Source organism: Podarcis filfolensis (genome assembly GCF_964270895.1).
Source record: "Podarcis filfolensis genome assembly, chromosome: 1".
Taxonomy (NCBI): domain Eukaryota; kingdom Metazoa; phylum Chordata; class Lepidosauria; order Squamata; family Lacertidae; genus Podarcis; species Podarcis filfolensis.
In genome coordinates, this window is record NC_139604.1 from 62,313,004 (window position 1) to 62,329,452 (window position 16,449).

Sequence of the window (16,449 nt, forward strand, 5' to 3'; positions counted from 1 at the left end):
CAGTGCCTGAAAACAGGATGTGAATATGAGGTGCTTTGCACGCACATGTCTTCCTTGCAGAAACTACAGAAATTGGAAAAGAAGAAAGTACCGGCAACAAGTCTACAAGTTATAAATATGCAAATACAGTACAAAAAGGGAAAGGAGATAGTGTAGCTGTTCTCCAAATGAAAGAGAGTAATAATACAGGAAATAGGATAAAGATAGAAGTTATTTCCTACAGATTTTGTTTGAAAAGAAAAAAATTGATATGCACACAAAGATGTGTGCACACAGCAAAAATTAACAACCCCACGCTTAACTCTATCCACAAAGCTACAGCACTTGCATTATAAAACAAAATCAACCCCCTCACAGACTGATAACTGCATCCATGCATTCTTGAGGGACAATGACCCTGTTTACCGTAGATGCAACGACAAACCATAGCTTGTTATTAAGTGCATGCGTAGCAACAAGTCATGGTGAGCCTCTGGAAAATGTTCTCCTTTCATCTTCCTCCCCTCATCCATGCACAAGGCAAGGAAATTAGACAAAACACATATTTTCTTCTACAGCAGTTCCTGGTTTGTATTAGGTATAAAGGACTATTTTTTGTTCACATTGCATTTTATGTAAGCCCTACAATATTCTGTTGCTCTGGATGCTCAGAGAGAAGTATAACCATTAGCATTAACAAACTACTGCCCAGCAAGTGGTGGTGCCACAAAGTCCCATCTAACAGCATTAAATGCCTGCTCTGTGACAAACACACATATGAGAAATTAACACTTTTAGTTCAAATAATACAAGTACGTACTCCAGAGCTGAAGGTCACAGAGCACACTCATCATCAAAAAGTGCCTTGGAAGAAGCATAAATTATTCAAACTGATCTAAAAAACATAGGAGGATTAAAATGTAACATGTGTATGCGTGCGTTAATCTGATTAACAGAAATAGCCAGGCCATTCTTTTACTAGCCAAGGGCCTATTAACTTACTATGTGCTCTTGCCACTGAAGACACACTTCTGTATTTCTAGGCTGTAACTTCTGGGTTTGCTGTATAAAGACAGCAGGTACAGCAACAAAACTAAGACAACTTACAGACAAAGTATTACAAAAGGAAGGTGGCTCAATTCAGCAGACAAATCTCACACTAACTGAAACCCATAAAATTGTTACTGAGTAAAACAAGAAACTGAAGGGAACTCTCCCTCCGACAAGTAGAAAGATAACAAAGGAGGAATTACATAGCATATATTGGGGGGGGGGGAGTCTCTCCAAATAAGATGAAGAAGTTTGTGCACTGAGTAATATTATCAGCACTAGCATGAACGTGTGGTCTAACAAGTCCATGCACCAAGTTAATCAAGAAAACCAATGTTATGTGTTCCTGCGAGAGAGAAAACCCAGGCCAGCTTTCAGTTCTTTCAATTGCTCTTTATGCCAGGGCACATTGCCCACATTCTCCAGAGGCCATGAGACAGTCCAGCAAACATACCACACAACCACAACAAGAATTTTTATCACAACTATGACCTGAATTCTCTTGGCATCCAAGAGTTAAAGGTTTAATTTTTTAAGAAAAATGAAATCAATGTCAGTTTAGTTATTGTCTTTGTTCAGCTTACAGTCCAAGGCATCTGAAAACTTTCTGGTCAGCAGCCAAAGCTAAAGCAATGCCCTCCTGTGAACCCTGTTTGGTATATGAAGGAAAAATACAGAACTCCTTGAATATCTCATCCAAACCAAGCAAATCAGTACCTATGTCATACATATATAACCATTAGCATTAACATCTTTCCTGGAGATTCTCCTGTGTGCTGTCCTATTAAAAGAAAAAGAAACAACAACCCTGTACCTACAAATATACAAACAGAATGCCAAAGCTTGAAAATATTAAAAGAGAAATGATGCAACTAGCGCACTATCATTATAAGGATATTACCTTCAGGAACATGGCCTTAATTTTTCTTTACTAACACCATGCTACAGGATGCTAGTCTTCAAACTGATTTTTTGTGTATCTTCACTGTGTATCTTCACCTGCTCTCCATTAGGACAGTGGTGGTGAACAACAGCTCTCCAGGTGTCGTTGGACTCCAACTCACATCAACCCCAGTCAGCATAGCCAATGGTCAAGGATTATGGGAGCTGTAATCCAGCAACATCTGGAGGACCACAAATTCCCATCACTGCTCTGATTGATGCAAACATATTTCGAGCACCCCTGCTATGAATAAGCTTCACAGTGTCCTACGGAATATAAGATGCCAAAACTCTCTCTTACTGAGTTAATTTTTTGTAATGGGAGTTCATCCACTTATTTCTTCTGTTACAACAATGAAATGCATTACCTACCAGGGAGTATTAGAAACTCTGAGATAGATAGCTATAGATATAAATATAGATATATGCATATGCCAGATGGCTCCTTAAACCAGGGTTATAGTCACCAAAACAGAATGTCTAGGTGCCATTTTTTGGGCCAGCCAGCTTGAAAGTTGTATTTCTCAATACAACTTTTTGGTTCCTGGAATTCATTCTGATAGTGCAGATAAAATATAATGTATAAAATTTTACAGGATGTGTTGCTACTGTGTGAAAACAGTCATCAGGATCCAAGCATCCCCAGGCATGTACTTCCAGAGGGTGGAGTCATCAGGCACCATCCTGGTGCCCGGGCATTTTCACTTGGTCACAAGTGGCCAATAGCCAGGTGCAAAATCCACCTGACAAATTTTCAATGCTGCGGCTAGGTGAACCCCAAAATTGTCAAACTTCCCAATTATTTTTTTCTATACCCTTAAGTATCTTTGAAGAAGTCACAAAAAATTATTGAAAGCACTATATCAGACATTTATGGCATATGATGGTCAATACATTTCAATATATGAACCTTTTCATGGGTGGAAAGCATAGGTCTGATATCTTCAGTGGTTTTCTGTAGAGGGAAAGAAGTTCACAAAGGTAAAAAAAAAAAGCAGTGGGAATACAAAAGAGTAACACCTGCCTAAATGAGAACTGAAAGCAAGCATATACACTGCAGCTGTGTAAATCAAAGTGGCACCAACAAGGCTTTACAAAAAGAAGGGAAAGGTTTCTTTTAAACTCAATATCCATCCATAGCAACTATCTAGTTGCACAGTAGCAATAAAACTGTCAGAACATTTGCAAAGCTAAGCAGGGTCTAATACAGTTTCAAATTGGATGGGAGGCAGTGTGTTGAGATTCCCTTGGGGTCCCCTCCAACTCTACAATTTTATGTTTCTATGTGTAGTAACCAACTTGGATTCGAATCCACTTCAAACAGAGGTTTGGAGAAAGTCTACCTGCAAGAAATAGCGATGAGATTATATCATAAGATTGTATCTGATCTGTTATCTGCTCTTGAGAAACTCCCCAAATTTTCTAAGTTGTCTCAACAAAGCCACAGAGAAATTTAATAAATGTTTAAGATCTAATTCATTTCCTGTATCAGACTGCTGTTATGTTCAGACAAGGTGCCTATTTTTTTAACATTAATTTGTTTAACTGTTTTGGGTAGCTGCCAACCTTCTTAACTCCTTCATGGTTCTCACTTATACATGATACCAAAACTAGTTCTAGAAGTATGCAACATAGTAGGCCCTTATAGTACCATAAACAAAATATAAAACATTTATAATGGTAAACACACAAATAGTGCACACACACTGGTCTTGTCTGCACATTGTAATAAACCATAATCTGAACTAAACTAAGGTTTACCATGAACAAGCAATGTGCTGGTGCACTCTGCTCAATCTCACCTGCTTCCCTTGCTCCGTTGCCAAGCTGAGAGAAGCCATGGAGAAACTGGCTTGATGTTACATATGATTTGCTTCTACGAAACAAGCATCGAGTAGTAAGCTACGAGAAACACTTTGACCTCCACTCATGGTTGGAGAGAGAAAAAACCATGCACACTGAATCACATATAATGCTAAGCCATCCACTCCATGGGTTGTTCTTCCTTTTGCCAAGCTAGGTAACAAAGCAAGCACAAACATAGTAGTTTACTTCAAACTATAGCTTACTGTGACTGACATGTAAACCAGACTGAGACAAAAAACAGTTGAAACTTTATTAGAAGTACTTTTCCAATGAAAAAATCCAAGAGTTCTGAAGCCTCCTTGCAGAAGGCGGCTTAGTCAACAAAGAAGACAGCTAGTTAACAAATAATTATATTGACCTAAGCAGCTGCAGCACTTTTAACAAACATTAGGGAGTTCTAGACTCCCTAATAATAGTCTGTAGTAGGAACAGAGGTTATGTGCAATCTGATTAAAGGAGTGAAACTCAGAACAGGTATACACATTACCTCCCATGATGGTCATTAAAAATGTCTTTTACATGCATGCAATCAATGCAATGGGGGAGCAATGTTTAGAGGTTGTGACAAAAATGTCTAGATAAACATCTTAGAAACTTTAGTTACAGAGCTGCCTAGATGAGACCAAGTCCAAAGGTATGCCAGTATAGCTAAGAAGCAGAGACAAGGAAGCCATAAAAGCCAAGGTTTCCTCTAAAGTCCTGTCCAAAGGAAGTGAAGCACAAACTGACAAAAAGGTGTCCTGACAATAGGCATGTTAAAAACATTAATACCAACATTTGTGTAAGTAACAACAGAAGCAGGAAACTAGCCTGGGAGGTGACTGTTAAATAGCCAAGGTGTGAAAGTACTAAAGAAGGGCAGGGCAATATCATTCTGCTTCTCTGCATCAATCTTCAGCGGAAGATATTAGATATCATGCTTAAATTGCTTTTTTCAGGCAAGACATCTCAAGAATTAGAGGTGACAAGAGATGATAATCTAGGGCTTACTGACAAACTACAAATTAATCTACTGATAAGCATTAAATTCAGGCCAAACAAAATGAAGAGCTTTGTCACACAATGCATAATTAAGGAATTAAAGAATTTGCTGCCACAATATATGCTGAAGGGTACTGGTTAAGATGGCTCTAAAAGAAATTAGCCGCTGATAGAGGACTTCTTCATGAAGTTGTCTACCAGTCATGACAGCTAAATTTTACCTCCGTTAGCCCGAATGGGCCATGATCCAATCTATTAATGCAGTTCTAAAATGTTTAGATTTTGTCTACCACACGAGGACCTAAACATGTTAAATGTTTCATGTTAGCATCGTAACTCTAAGTTTACATGCACATTGGAAATTCCCATTCAAGATGTCCATAGTTTCATTAATACAACCATATTTGTATGTCACCATCACTTCTCGGGGTAACATGGATCCAGATCTGTCTTTCTGTTGGGGAAAAGGACTGAGAACCAGTGGAGGAAGTTCCTGCCTCAAACTCTCTGGAGCAGCTTTTCACAGGGTTCTGAGGGCTGCAAGAGGAAACAGGACTCAGAGAAAACTGGTGGCTCCCATGAGCAGTGCTTGGGGAAGTATGGCTCCAACTAACTTTAAACGAGGAGTTATTTCCACTGGAGTAAGCAATTTTTGATGCTACACCATTAGTTACTGTGGCACAATGTTTACTTTTTCAAATTACATGTTCTGTCCTGTGGGCAGGAAGAAGAGAGCAAGGAAGACAGGCAAAGACAACATCAGGAACTGCTCCAACCCTACACCTCAACTTTACATTTTATGTCATTTATTTGTTTTGATATTTTAAAAATTACAGTGTTGCATGCCTTGATAGAAAAGTGGTATAGAAATAAGAAAGAAAGAAGGAAAGAAGAACAATACTTGACACTCTACATAGAAGGTGCCAGAAATGTGCAAAATGTATGAAGAATATAAACTTTGATGTATGCAGCACACAAGCATAGACAAAGGATGACTTGGGTATCTTAAAACAGTATCTCTCAGTTCCATATGATAGTGAATTCAACATGGTTATAATACTGACCAGCTTGAAGTTTCTACTGAATAAAGAGGTAGCTGCTCTGAAAACTGTACACAGAATAATAGAAGGTTATTGTTGGCATTTATATGTTGCCTTTCTGCCATGGCACTCCGGACAGTTTACAATTTTAGTATTTCTAAAAACTAGCATATGGTACAAAAATATAGAACAGGGTTCTGTCACGCCAACTGGTCATCATTACTGGAGTCTACGGCACAAGTTCCCTGCCCCATGTTTTTGTCTTCCTTCAGAATGTACAAGTCTTTAAAAGTTCCAAAGGTGAGAAGATTAACTGGCTAGAGAATACTTGACAGGTGATGTTAAAATGTCTCCTAAAATAAGGTGCTCTTCAATAAATATTTTTATTTGTCACATAACATTATATCAACTCCCATGATGAAATGGTCACTGTCTTGTCACTTCAGAACTACAAATGTATTAACAGTTTTGTTCCTTCATAAAAAGTTAAGAAATTTATGTAACTAAAAACAACCACGGATACTATTTGTTGACACTTAAAACTAACAGAACAAACTTTCATAGCAATCAATCCTCTTCCAAAAGGAAACAAAGCTCAACATATTCATACCAAATTTAAGTGCACAAAATCCTAATGCAACTCTGAACTCCATTCAAACTGGTGTGTCGTATGTCTACATATAACAGGAAAATTGTAATCTCCCATTCTTAAAAGTTGCAATATATTGCTTAACATATTCCCCTTTGCTGTGCAACACCTGTGCAGACTAACTGGATTTGCACACACCTGTAAGTCACTGACCTTGACATGAATATGGCAGTGTTCAGCAGCAGGATACACAATATTTAACTAATGTAAAGAAAGGTCATAGAAATTTGGTGATCCAGTTATGACAGTTTGTTTCACATAGTTCTTCCCTCAAAATTTCAGCAAATCATACGAGAACACGAAAGAGAAGCACAATGTTTCTGGGTAGTACAAAGTCATCTTGATTACTGCCCTTAGGCTTGGTGTGAATGTAGTGTTTCCTAATATTTGTTTCCATACTGCTTAATTATTTGCATTTCAAAGTTGTGTACAGCCCCCCCCAAACCCACAGAAACTCAGACAATAAAACAATAAAAATATATTGTAGGACCATTACCACAATGAGGGTAAACACCCATCACAGTTAGCTTTAACCAAAGCTTATAAACGAGAATCAAACCCTGGTTAAAGCTAACCATGGTACAAATAGGATGCTATGCCATGCATCATGTTAAACACAGAAGGCACCCGAGTCTGTGCATGCTTCCAATCTCTTAACTATGCCCAAGAGATCAGCAAACATTACATCTGCACCATGCTTCCACTCAGGTAACCAGAGATTTTGAATAATGGCTCAAAAGAGCAAATGAACTTGAAACTGTGAAAGCCTAGAATAAGGACAATTGTCAATGTTGCTCAATACAAAAGTATAAAAAGCAATTATCATACTTCTGGGTTTTCAGTGCTCTAAAACCGAAACGTTCAGCTTCCAAGATGCTGGAAAACTGAGGTACCACTGTATATGTCTACTCGAAAGTGAGTCCCAAATACTCACTCGAGAGGTTGTGGACTCTCCTTCCTCGGAGGTTTTTAAGCAGAGGTGCGTGGTCATCTGTCACGGAAGCTTTAGCGGAGATTCCTGCATTGCAGGGGGTTGGACTAGATGACCTGTGGGATCCCTTCCAACTCTACAATTCTGTGACTCTATGAATTATTCCAACAGGCTTTATTCAGGGGTAATTAGGTAAAGGACTAAAGAAAATTAATGCGCAATAGTATTGGAGGGAAAACACAAAGTTTATTTCACAGAAATCCCTCTTTTAAAAGGTAGCATAAAGCTTTAGAGGGGTGGCTGTGGCTTTGTTAATTTGTTGCTGCAAGCAACAAACCACAGTGGCTTAGCATTATTTTTGAATCAAGGATGGTGGTTTGTTATTTTCCAGCAATTCAGGACCTACAGCCTTGTAAAACACTGTATGAACAAAGATTCTTCACAACAAAACATTCCCCTGATCATCAGTTTTGGAGACCCCAATATCATAGTAGTGTTTCCCTTACAGCAAGTTTTGTTTTGGGACAAACATACCATGATGTGAAGCCAAGGTTTGTTCTTGGCTTACTAATCATGGTGTGGACCAAAACAAACTATGATCCGCACTTCAGACAGAACACTAAGTCAGGCATTGTAGTTTTTGCTCACACTAGGGGGAGTCGTCAAAAGGGTCCAATTTCTATGATTGTAGTAAGCTATTAATAATAATTTATCTTAACATGAAAACTAGGCTTTTGTTTTTTAAGTTTTAGTTGCAAGTCTGTTGTCTATTATCAGAACTTTGCTACAGTAGTAAAATACTATGTGTTTTGTTCTAGAAGTGCACACATTAACTTTTGAAGGCTTCCCGCTTCAAAACCAGACTACACAAGTAGAAAGCCTATAGTAACTGAGATAAAACAAAGCAGGCACCATTACTGTGAACAGTGTTCCAAAAGTTGCAGGTAATAGCAGCAAGCACGTATAGCAATTTAAGTTTGATTTGCATAATGCTGTAAGAATCCCAGCCACACTAAAGTACACAATTCTATTCATCTATATATGATTCAGTTCAGAAAAAGGTCAGCACAAACAATTTGCATTAAATTACCCTAAGTGTTACTTATAACTACACGGTCCAATTCTAACTTCTATACGTTATGATTTATAAACACAAACATCAAAGGAGTAACTGACCTAACTCTGAAAAACCTCTGACGTTTTTAATAGCTAACCATCATTATGTTACCCATCTCTACTGATGGACATACATGCAAGCATAATACAATTTATCAGCCAGCTCGCCTAATCTGATAATACACATAAAGTCAATGCTTGCTCCAGATGTCCCAGCAAGTATTCTCGAGGAGCAGCATATGCAGCCGGAAACTCTTATTAGAAGTATTACCCAAAACTGATTTGATTTCAGTCACCCTAAGCATAAGACACCTTCCCCACCTACATCTAAAATTGCACAAGGCTTGTGACCCCTCTACTAAAACTCTATGATATCCTATCAAACTATTATCCTTTGGCATAAGATCAAATTGTTACATAAAGATAAATAACTTGAGTGCACATTTATGGAACACATCTTACTCACCAATGAATTTCGCATCACCGTTATTCATAGTTCACCCAAGTCAAGAATAGTTGTGCAGTCAGTATTCAAGCGTTTGCATTTAATCATAGCTAGCATCCCTCAGCTGCCTGAGATTTTCAACCCTAAAACCAACAGCAAATAGCTTTCTACCTTCTGTCTCTCTGGGTAATTAGTACTATTAATCCCAAGCTCTCCAAGCCCCCTGGGGTGGCAATGATTTGGTTTTAACCTCCGCCAAGGTCTCCTCTTTTACATTCTAGCAGACAAACTGTTGGAAAAGTTTTAAGGTGTGACCTGAAGTGATATTGCAAAAACAGAAGTCTAAGTTGACAGAAATGTGCTGCAACTTGCTGTTCCTGAATCCAAATTATTACTAAATTGATGGGTTACAGCAATATATGTATGCTGCATTTCTCCTCTCTCTTAACCCAATTAAGCAATATTCATGTCCTGGACAGCTGACAAGTATAAAAGCATCAGCCCATTTAAAAAAAAAAAAATCCCACTCCTAACATAATTGCACATTACCTCTCTGCCCCTCCGCCTGAACAAGTTATGATTTTTCGGAAACTCCCTTGCCAAGCCCCCACCATTACAAAGCACTTCAATCCCAACCAGGTATTACCAACCATTTTGTATTCCTTGCTTTCCAACAGCACAGGATCCCAAGCCAGCTGTTGTGATGCTCCATATTTTGCAATTAGAAAATGCCATTTACGGACATGTGATCCAGCATCTCTGCCACTCAGCAGAACCTTAATACACTGACCACCACATACCCACATGAGACCAATGTACTACTCCCATCAAAGTGAGCACTTTGCATTTCACTCACACACCACTCCCTTTTGTGCCCCTTGCCAAGTCTCCCACCACTGGAAATTCCTCCTTGACATCCTGGTGCTGTGTCAGGGTTAAGGTTTCTATAGCAACTGCATCTTAAAGCCTGATCTGCTGCCCTCCCCCCACCCCCGAAATCCAGGACACCCCCTGCATTATAGTCTCTGGTTCTTACACAACTGCATAGGACAGTGCATGCATAACCAAGCGTAAAATAGTTCCCAAATACTCTCACAGATTGCATCTTTTTTTAAAAAAATCAAAAAAATCTCAGGACTTGCTTACCTGGAGTAACTACCACCCTGATTCTAGATGGCAAATCAAAGATTGTAACCTCCACTCCATGCATAAGGATGCACTTTCCAAATCTGCATGTGTGCATAACACGTGCGCGCTCGCGCACACACACATTATGCATGTTGGGGCAGGCAGCATGAAATTCATCTTCTCCCATTCTTTACCTTGCCCCGACTGAGAATCAGTAGAAAGGTGGTGGCTGGGATTAAAGTATGCTGGGCGCTAATTTAATCCAAGTTAATCCAATCTTGACTACAACTCAGGAACAACTTGCACCTGACCCTGCCAGCGCCGTGCCAAAACCGACCCCCGCGGCCTGAGGGGGGAGAGGAAAGGAGGTGGGAGCAGCCGCCAGCAAGCCCGGAAACACCTTCCCTTCTGACCTTCTTACCCCACGAGGAAGCTGGAACGAAGCACAAAACCCCACCTCAGCCCAGCCCAGCCCCCCACCGCCCTCCGCTTCGCCCAGCCAAGGCTACTCACCCCATGAGCCAGTCCATGACGCCGCCTGCTGCCTTGCGCCGCCGCGGTGCTGGGCCGGGCGAGCAAGCAGGCGGCTCCGGCTGCGTCCCTGCCTGCCCGCCTGAGCTCCTCTCCTCACCGCCCGCTCCGGCCTCTGAGGCGGCTCATGGGTGGCGCCTGTCCCGCACCGGACCTTCTCCTGCCTGGCGCCCCGTTCTCTCCTCCCTCAGGCGGAGGAGGCGGCTGCTACTTCGGCTGCTACTTCTTCTTCTTCTTTCTTCGCCGCCGCCGCCTCGTCTTCCTCCTGCTGCTGCTCCGGGCGGCTCCGCTGGGTTCCCGCCCCCAAGGCAGCGCCCGCCGGGTCCCCTCAGCCAACCAGCCTCGGCGGGCGAGAGACACACAAGCGCTCTCTCCTCTCTCTCGCTCTCGCGCTCAGGGTGGCCGGAAGTAAACACACTGCCTTTCCTCCAACATTTTCTCCCCGCCCCTCTCTCCCCCTCCACACGCGCGCCCGGCACAGCAACCCGGAAGCGACCGCCCTCCCGAGGGACGATGGGAAATGGAGTCCCGGCGCAAACTCCGAGGGAACAGAACCTCTGAACGGGAACGGAGAAGAAGGGAGAGTTTCTTCTGGCTGCGGAGAGAGAGAGGGAGGAGGGTTAAAAAAGAGCAGGAAGGGTGAAGCTGCGGCGGCGGCCGCTGGGAATCTGCGAGGCTCATGCGATACTGCGCTTTCTTATCGACCCGAGTCTTGATTTTCCCACGTTGCGGCTGCTGTTCCCACGCGCCAGGGATGCCCCATGTGGATGGTGGCGGACTGCAGTTCCCTTCGTTCCTGCCCATTGGCCGCTGGGCCTGGGCCTGATGGGAGTTGGAGTCCAACAATTCTGTAAAGTGTCACAGGTTGGGAAAAGGTGCTTCTTCGCACCTACCTGGAAGTATGCCCCATTGAACTCAGTGGCGCTTACTTATGTGTAAGCATGCGTAAATGTTTTGTTTTTCTTCGTAGCTTTTGCAAGCTGGGAAAGCGAGAAAACCCTTATTTTCTTTTTAGATTGCAAGCCTGAGGGCATGGGTAAAGAGTTGACTAAAACTTGTTTAAATAAATAGAAGTTGAAAATAGAAACCATCAATAAATGAGTTCTTTAAAATATATACCCTTAAGTGCAAGTAGATAAATAGGTACCGCTTTATAGCGGGAAGGTAAACGGCGTTCCGTGAGCTGCGCTGGTGCAGGCTCGCCAGAGCAGCAATGTCACACTGGCCACGTGACCCGGAAGTGTCTGCAGACGGCACCGGATCCCGGCCTCTAGAGTGAGATGAGCGCACAACCCTAGAGTCTGACAAGACTGGCCCGTACGGGCAGGGCTACCTTTACCTTTTTAAAATATATACAGTAATATATTAGTATTATCTGGCTTTAAAATAGTACGTAGTCCTTCATTCTCATGCAAACCAGAAGAGGCTCATGCTTTTAGCCAAAAGGCCCAGAAAATAAACCTGTCTCTAAAAGTAGAAATGACTTTAGATATTCAATTGCATTTAATAACAATATGAAAGAGTTCTGTTTTATTTCACCTTCCAAACTGCAAGTAACTGCTAGTAACTGGGAGCAGGACTTGTTTTGGAGTAAACATACATGGGATTGAACTGCAAATATAGCCATCATTATTAATTAGATTGTTTACTGGGATTAGGATGTTTGTCAATCTATTTTTGGAAATGAAAGCATACTTCCAGTTTCCCTTCCTAGCCATGATCCATGCCTGAAAGATTCTGAACTTTCACTTAGAACGTCATGTATTTCTGAAAACAATGGGTTGTGCGGAAAAAGGGAGGGGAACTTCTTCCATGAACTGTTGTTGTATAAGTCTCTGCAGGAACAGGACAACTTAATTGGATATAATCCAATAATGCTAAAGTCCAAACTAGACATTACATTAAATGTGCAATTTTATCTCATATGTTCAGTTCCCCCTGCAAACAAACAAATATATCCCACCAGCTGTGGAATGGCACAATCAGGATTGGGTCTTGAGTGGGTTAACCTTTTCTCAAAACCTATGTTGGCCTAAGCAAGAAAGGACCAATGGAAACTCCGAAAGTAACAACAACCAGTTTCAGTGGAGTTTTCCGTATTTGCCTTCTGAATGCTGAGCCTTGCTACCACATCAATGCATGCTTTCATTCATGTATCTTCTTCTCAAGCATGGTGTTCTAAAACTCCCTCAGAGCTTCCCCTACTGGTATCATGGGGTTGTAACAGCTGTCCAACACACACACCCCAGTATATCTTTCAAGGAAAAGTGGAAACTCTTTCTTGTCTATTTAAAAAAATAATTTTTAATATGTGAAGGCCACAGCAGGGTTTGAAGTTTAAGAGAGAGAAAATAGCAGAATATATTATGTAACGTTTTAAAGAGGATGAAACTGGATGTGATGGAATTTTAAGACGCAGTTGTTTGTAATCGTGATTATAAATATCAAGGACGGATGAGCAGGGAGTCATTAGTATTATAGAATAAGAATTATAACTGTTGGGAGATAAAATGTAACTTGAACCTTGAAATAAAAGAAAGAGAAATCTGGAGGGAGGAAACAGTATGTCTATAATGTCTTGATGATGTGAACAAATTATGCTGTTCCGCTCTGCAATTAGAATATCACCTCTCTCTGGAACTATGCAAGCAGTTCTGTACACCTTTAAGGAAGAAACTTAGTGGGGCCTACTTCTGAAAAAATATGCATCATATTGTACTGCTAAATGCTTCGCAATCCCCATGAATCTGAAAACCCAGGCATGCTCCTCCTAGTTGGGAGGTGGGGGTGAAGAATGGGAATATTTTGCAAGGGGAAGGCAAGGATGCTTAGCTTTTTCCCACCTACTGTTTTGCCTCTGCAACACCACAACCACCAAACCACTTTTCCCTCATCCAGGGTTTCAGATGTGTTAAAGAAAAGTTGCTGGGGTGGATTGCAAAGTGAAAGTCTTTGTATGATAAATGATGGCCCGCGTTACAAAGCTGTTCAATGGTCAACACATACTTGGAAACACCAGCTCAACTTCATTTTTGTAGCGGAGAAGTACAGCTACGATTTCCTGACAAATGTTGACCCAACAAAAAAATCCATTCTGGTCTTTATCATGAAACAATGGTATGAGGATAAACAAAAAGTATAAATACCTGTTTTGACGCCAGGGTAGGATAGATGTTAAGCAAAATACAACTTGCAGATTGAAACAGTCCAAGACGGGATCAGCAAACTTTTTCAGGAGGGGGCAGGCCCACTGTCCCTCAGACCTTGTGAGGGGCCGGACTATATATATTTTTTGGGGGGGGGAATGAACAAATTCCTATGCCCCACAAATAACTCAGAGATGCATTTTAAATGAAAGCACACATTCTACTCATGTAAAGACACCAGGCAGACCCCACAAATAACCCAGAGATGCATTTTAAATAGAAGGGCATATTCTACTCATATAAAAACATGCTGATTCCCGGACTGTCTGCGGTCCGGATTTAGAAGGCGATTGGGCTGGATCCAGCTCCCGGACCTTAGTTTGCCTACCCATAGTCTAAGATATCTTCCAGGTTTTGTACAGGCTTCATTAGATTAGCTTCCGCTAGGTGCAAAACAAAGTTGCACCAAGGGTTTCTGGGGCAGCAAAACAAAAATGGCTCCCTCCACCGCACCTCCCCAACGCCACCCTTTTTAAAAAGAATCTCAGATCTGGCTACAGTCCCACTGGGAACACATAGGTCCCTTGAGAAGCAGATAAAAGAAATAAAAAGAACCATGTGACTCATGCTATTAGCAAGGCTAGAGGTTAATTTTAGGTGTTCCTGGGGTAAATGAATCAATGGATGCCAAACCACATAGCATTATCTAGTGTTTAGAGGGCACATAAGTACCCAAAAGCTCCATATTCAGTGTCAGAAAATAATGTACCCCTGGTTTCAGGTCCAGAATGGCGTCTTTGAAGCCTGAATTACTCAGATTTTGTACTATCTTTAGGGCCATAAATAACTAAAAAGTATACATTGTCATTTGATCTCATGAATATTGCTGATCCATATCTTGTCCTACGTTAAAATTAATGCGGCAACTGGACATCTAAAAGGCATGGTTCCTGGCTATCTGCATACTAAAGCAAAAGCTACTTGATCTGTTTACATTTGGAATGTTATCTTCCCCAAACCAACCGGCCAAAGACTCCCGTATACATGGGACGGTATTTTGGAATACATGGAAAATTACTAGTTAGCTGGTAAATTAACCATTAGCCTAGACCTCCAAACAACATGCTCATCTGCAGCATTAGCTAACAAACAAACCAACTCCATGGTCTAGGCAAGGCAAGAAGTGGAAAGGATCAGAAGCAGCAGTTCAGGAGAGTCCTGTTGTTTTTTAATGCTTTGTGTGTCTGCCTCTACTCTTGCTTCTTTCTTAAAAAATTGTATTGGTGTGCATTTTTCTTTTTGTAAGGTAAAGGGACCCCTGACCATTAGGTCCAGTCATAACCAACTCTGGGGTTGCGGGTCCCGCTTTATCATTACCCAAAGGAGTCTCAAAGCGGCTAAAATTCTCCTTTCCCTTCCTCCCCCACAACAAACACTCTGTGAGGTGAGTGGGGCTAAGACACTTCAAAGAAGTGTGACTAGCCCAAGGTCACCCAGCAGCTGCATGTTAGAAACACAACTACCATTCGGACCACTTGATCCCAACAAGCAAAATGGCAGAAGTTCTTAGCTGTGTGTATCTGGGTGCTTGTGTCGCTTCAGCAGTAGCCCTTTGTCAGTGAGGAGAGACTCATTCTCAGCCTGTCTGGACAGCTATATAGTCTTAGTTTGCCTTTAAATGGATACTATATTAAATGACGAGATGCCTTCATTTTCCAATGCCGTGTGTGCCTGACCTGTCTTTTCCATACGTCAGGTCAAATGCATTGTCTATATATAGTGCTTACTGTCCAAGTCTATGAAACATTGTCAGCTCTGAGTGGTTCCACAATTTACAGGGTCCCAAAGCTTCACAGAAATAAACAATGAGCCTCAAAGAGTAAAGTGCAAAATAATAAATTATTATTATTATTATTATTATTATTATTATTATTATTATTATTTGTACCCCACCCATCTGTCTGGGTTCCCCTGCCACTCTGGACAGCTCCCAACAGGATATTATTAATAATAACAGCGTTTTTTGGGGGGGGATGTGGGGGTACGCATACCCCTAAACATTTTGTGAATCTAAGTTTGGCCTCATTGAAGGGCAGTATTTCAATATGAGTAGGAAAATGAGAGTACCCCTAAACATTTTAAAGAAAAAAAGCACTGAACAACAACAACAACAACAATAATAATAATAATAATAATAATAATAATGTGATATGAAGGAGAACCAGGATTTTATTCAGAGGAAACATACTTAGTAGAGAGGAAGTACAAAAAATACATTTCCACTATGAGATTCAATACCCAGGCTTTGTTTTGATTTCATACGACTTATTCCATGTAATTTATTACAGAAGCAGTTATTTCTCCTGTCCATAGTAATACAATGCTCCTTCTGAAACAATCACTGAAAAAGTAAAGATTGAGCAAGCATTTTAGCAAAAATACTTTTGACCCATGGAAAGCTGCTCAGAGTTGCTTTTCCTTTAAACAGCCAACTTCACCGAATCCCCATAACCCACCCTGGCAAAGAATAGACATGTTGATCATTTTATATTGCAAATAATATGGTAAAATGCTACTAAATACACTGTAGGCTGGCATACAGATGTTTGTAATTTAAACAGTATTTGAGATTTTCATAGCACCAA

The 16,449-nt window shown here is 41.0% G+C and overlaps 1 protein-coding gene across 1 annotated transcript in view; it reads right to left on the reverse strand.

Annotated features, from left to right (window-relative positions):
* The window catches only part of MOB2 (MOB kinase activator 2), a 101,047-nt gene extending 89,901 nt beyond the window's left edge, over positions 1–11,146 (reverse strand). The window contains exon 1 of the mRNA XM_083588108.1: positions 10,641–11,146. Within this exon, the coding sequence (XP_083444234.1) occupies positions 10,641–10,657 (17 nt within the window). The 5' untranslated portion in view covers positions 10,658–11,146. The remainder of the gene's footprint in view (positions 1–10,640) is intronic.
* Positions 11,147–16,449: the final 5,303 nt, after the last annotated feature.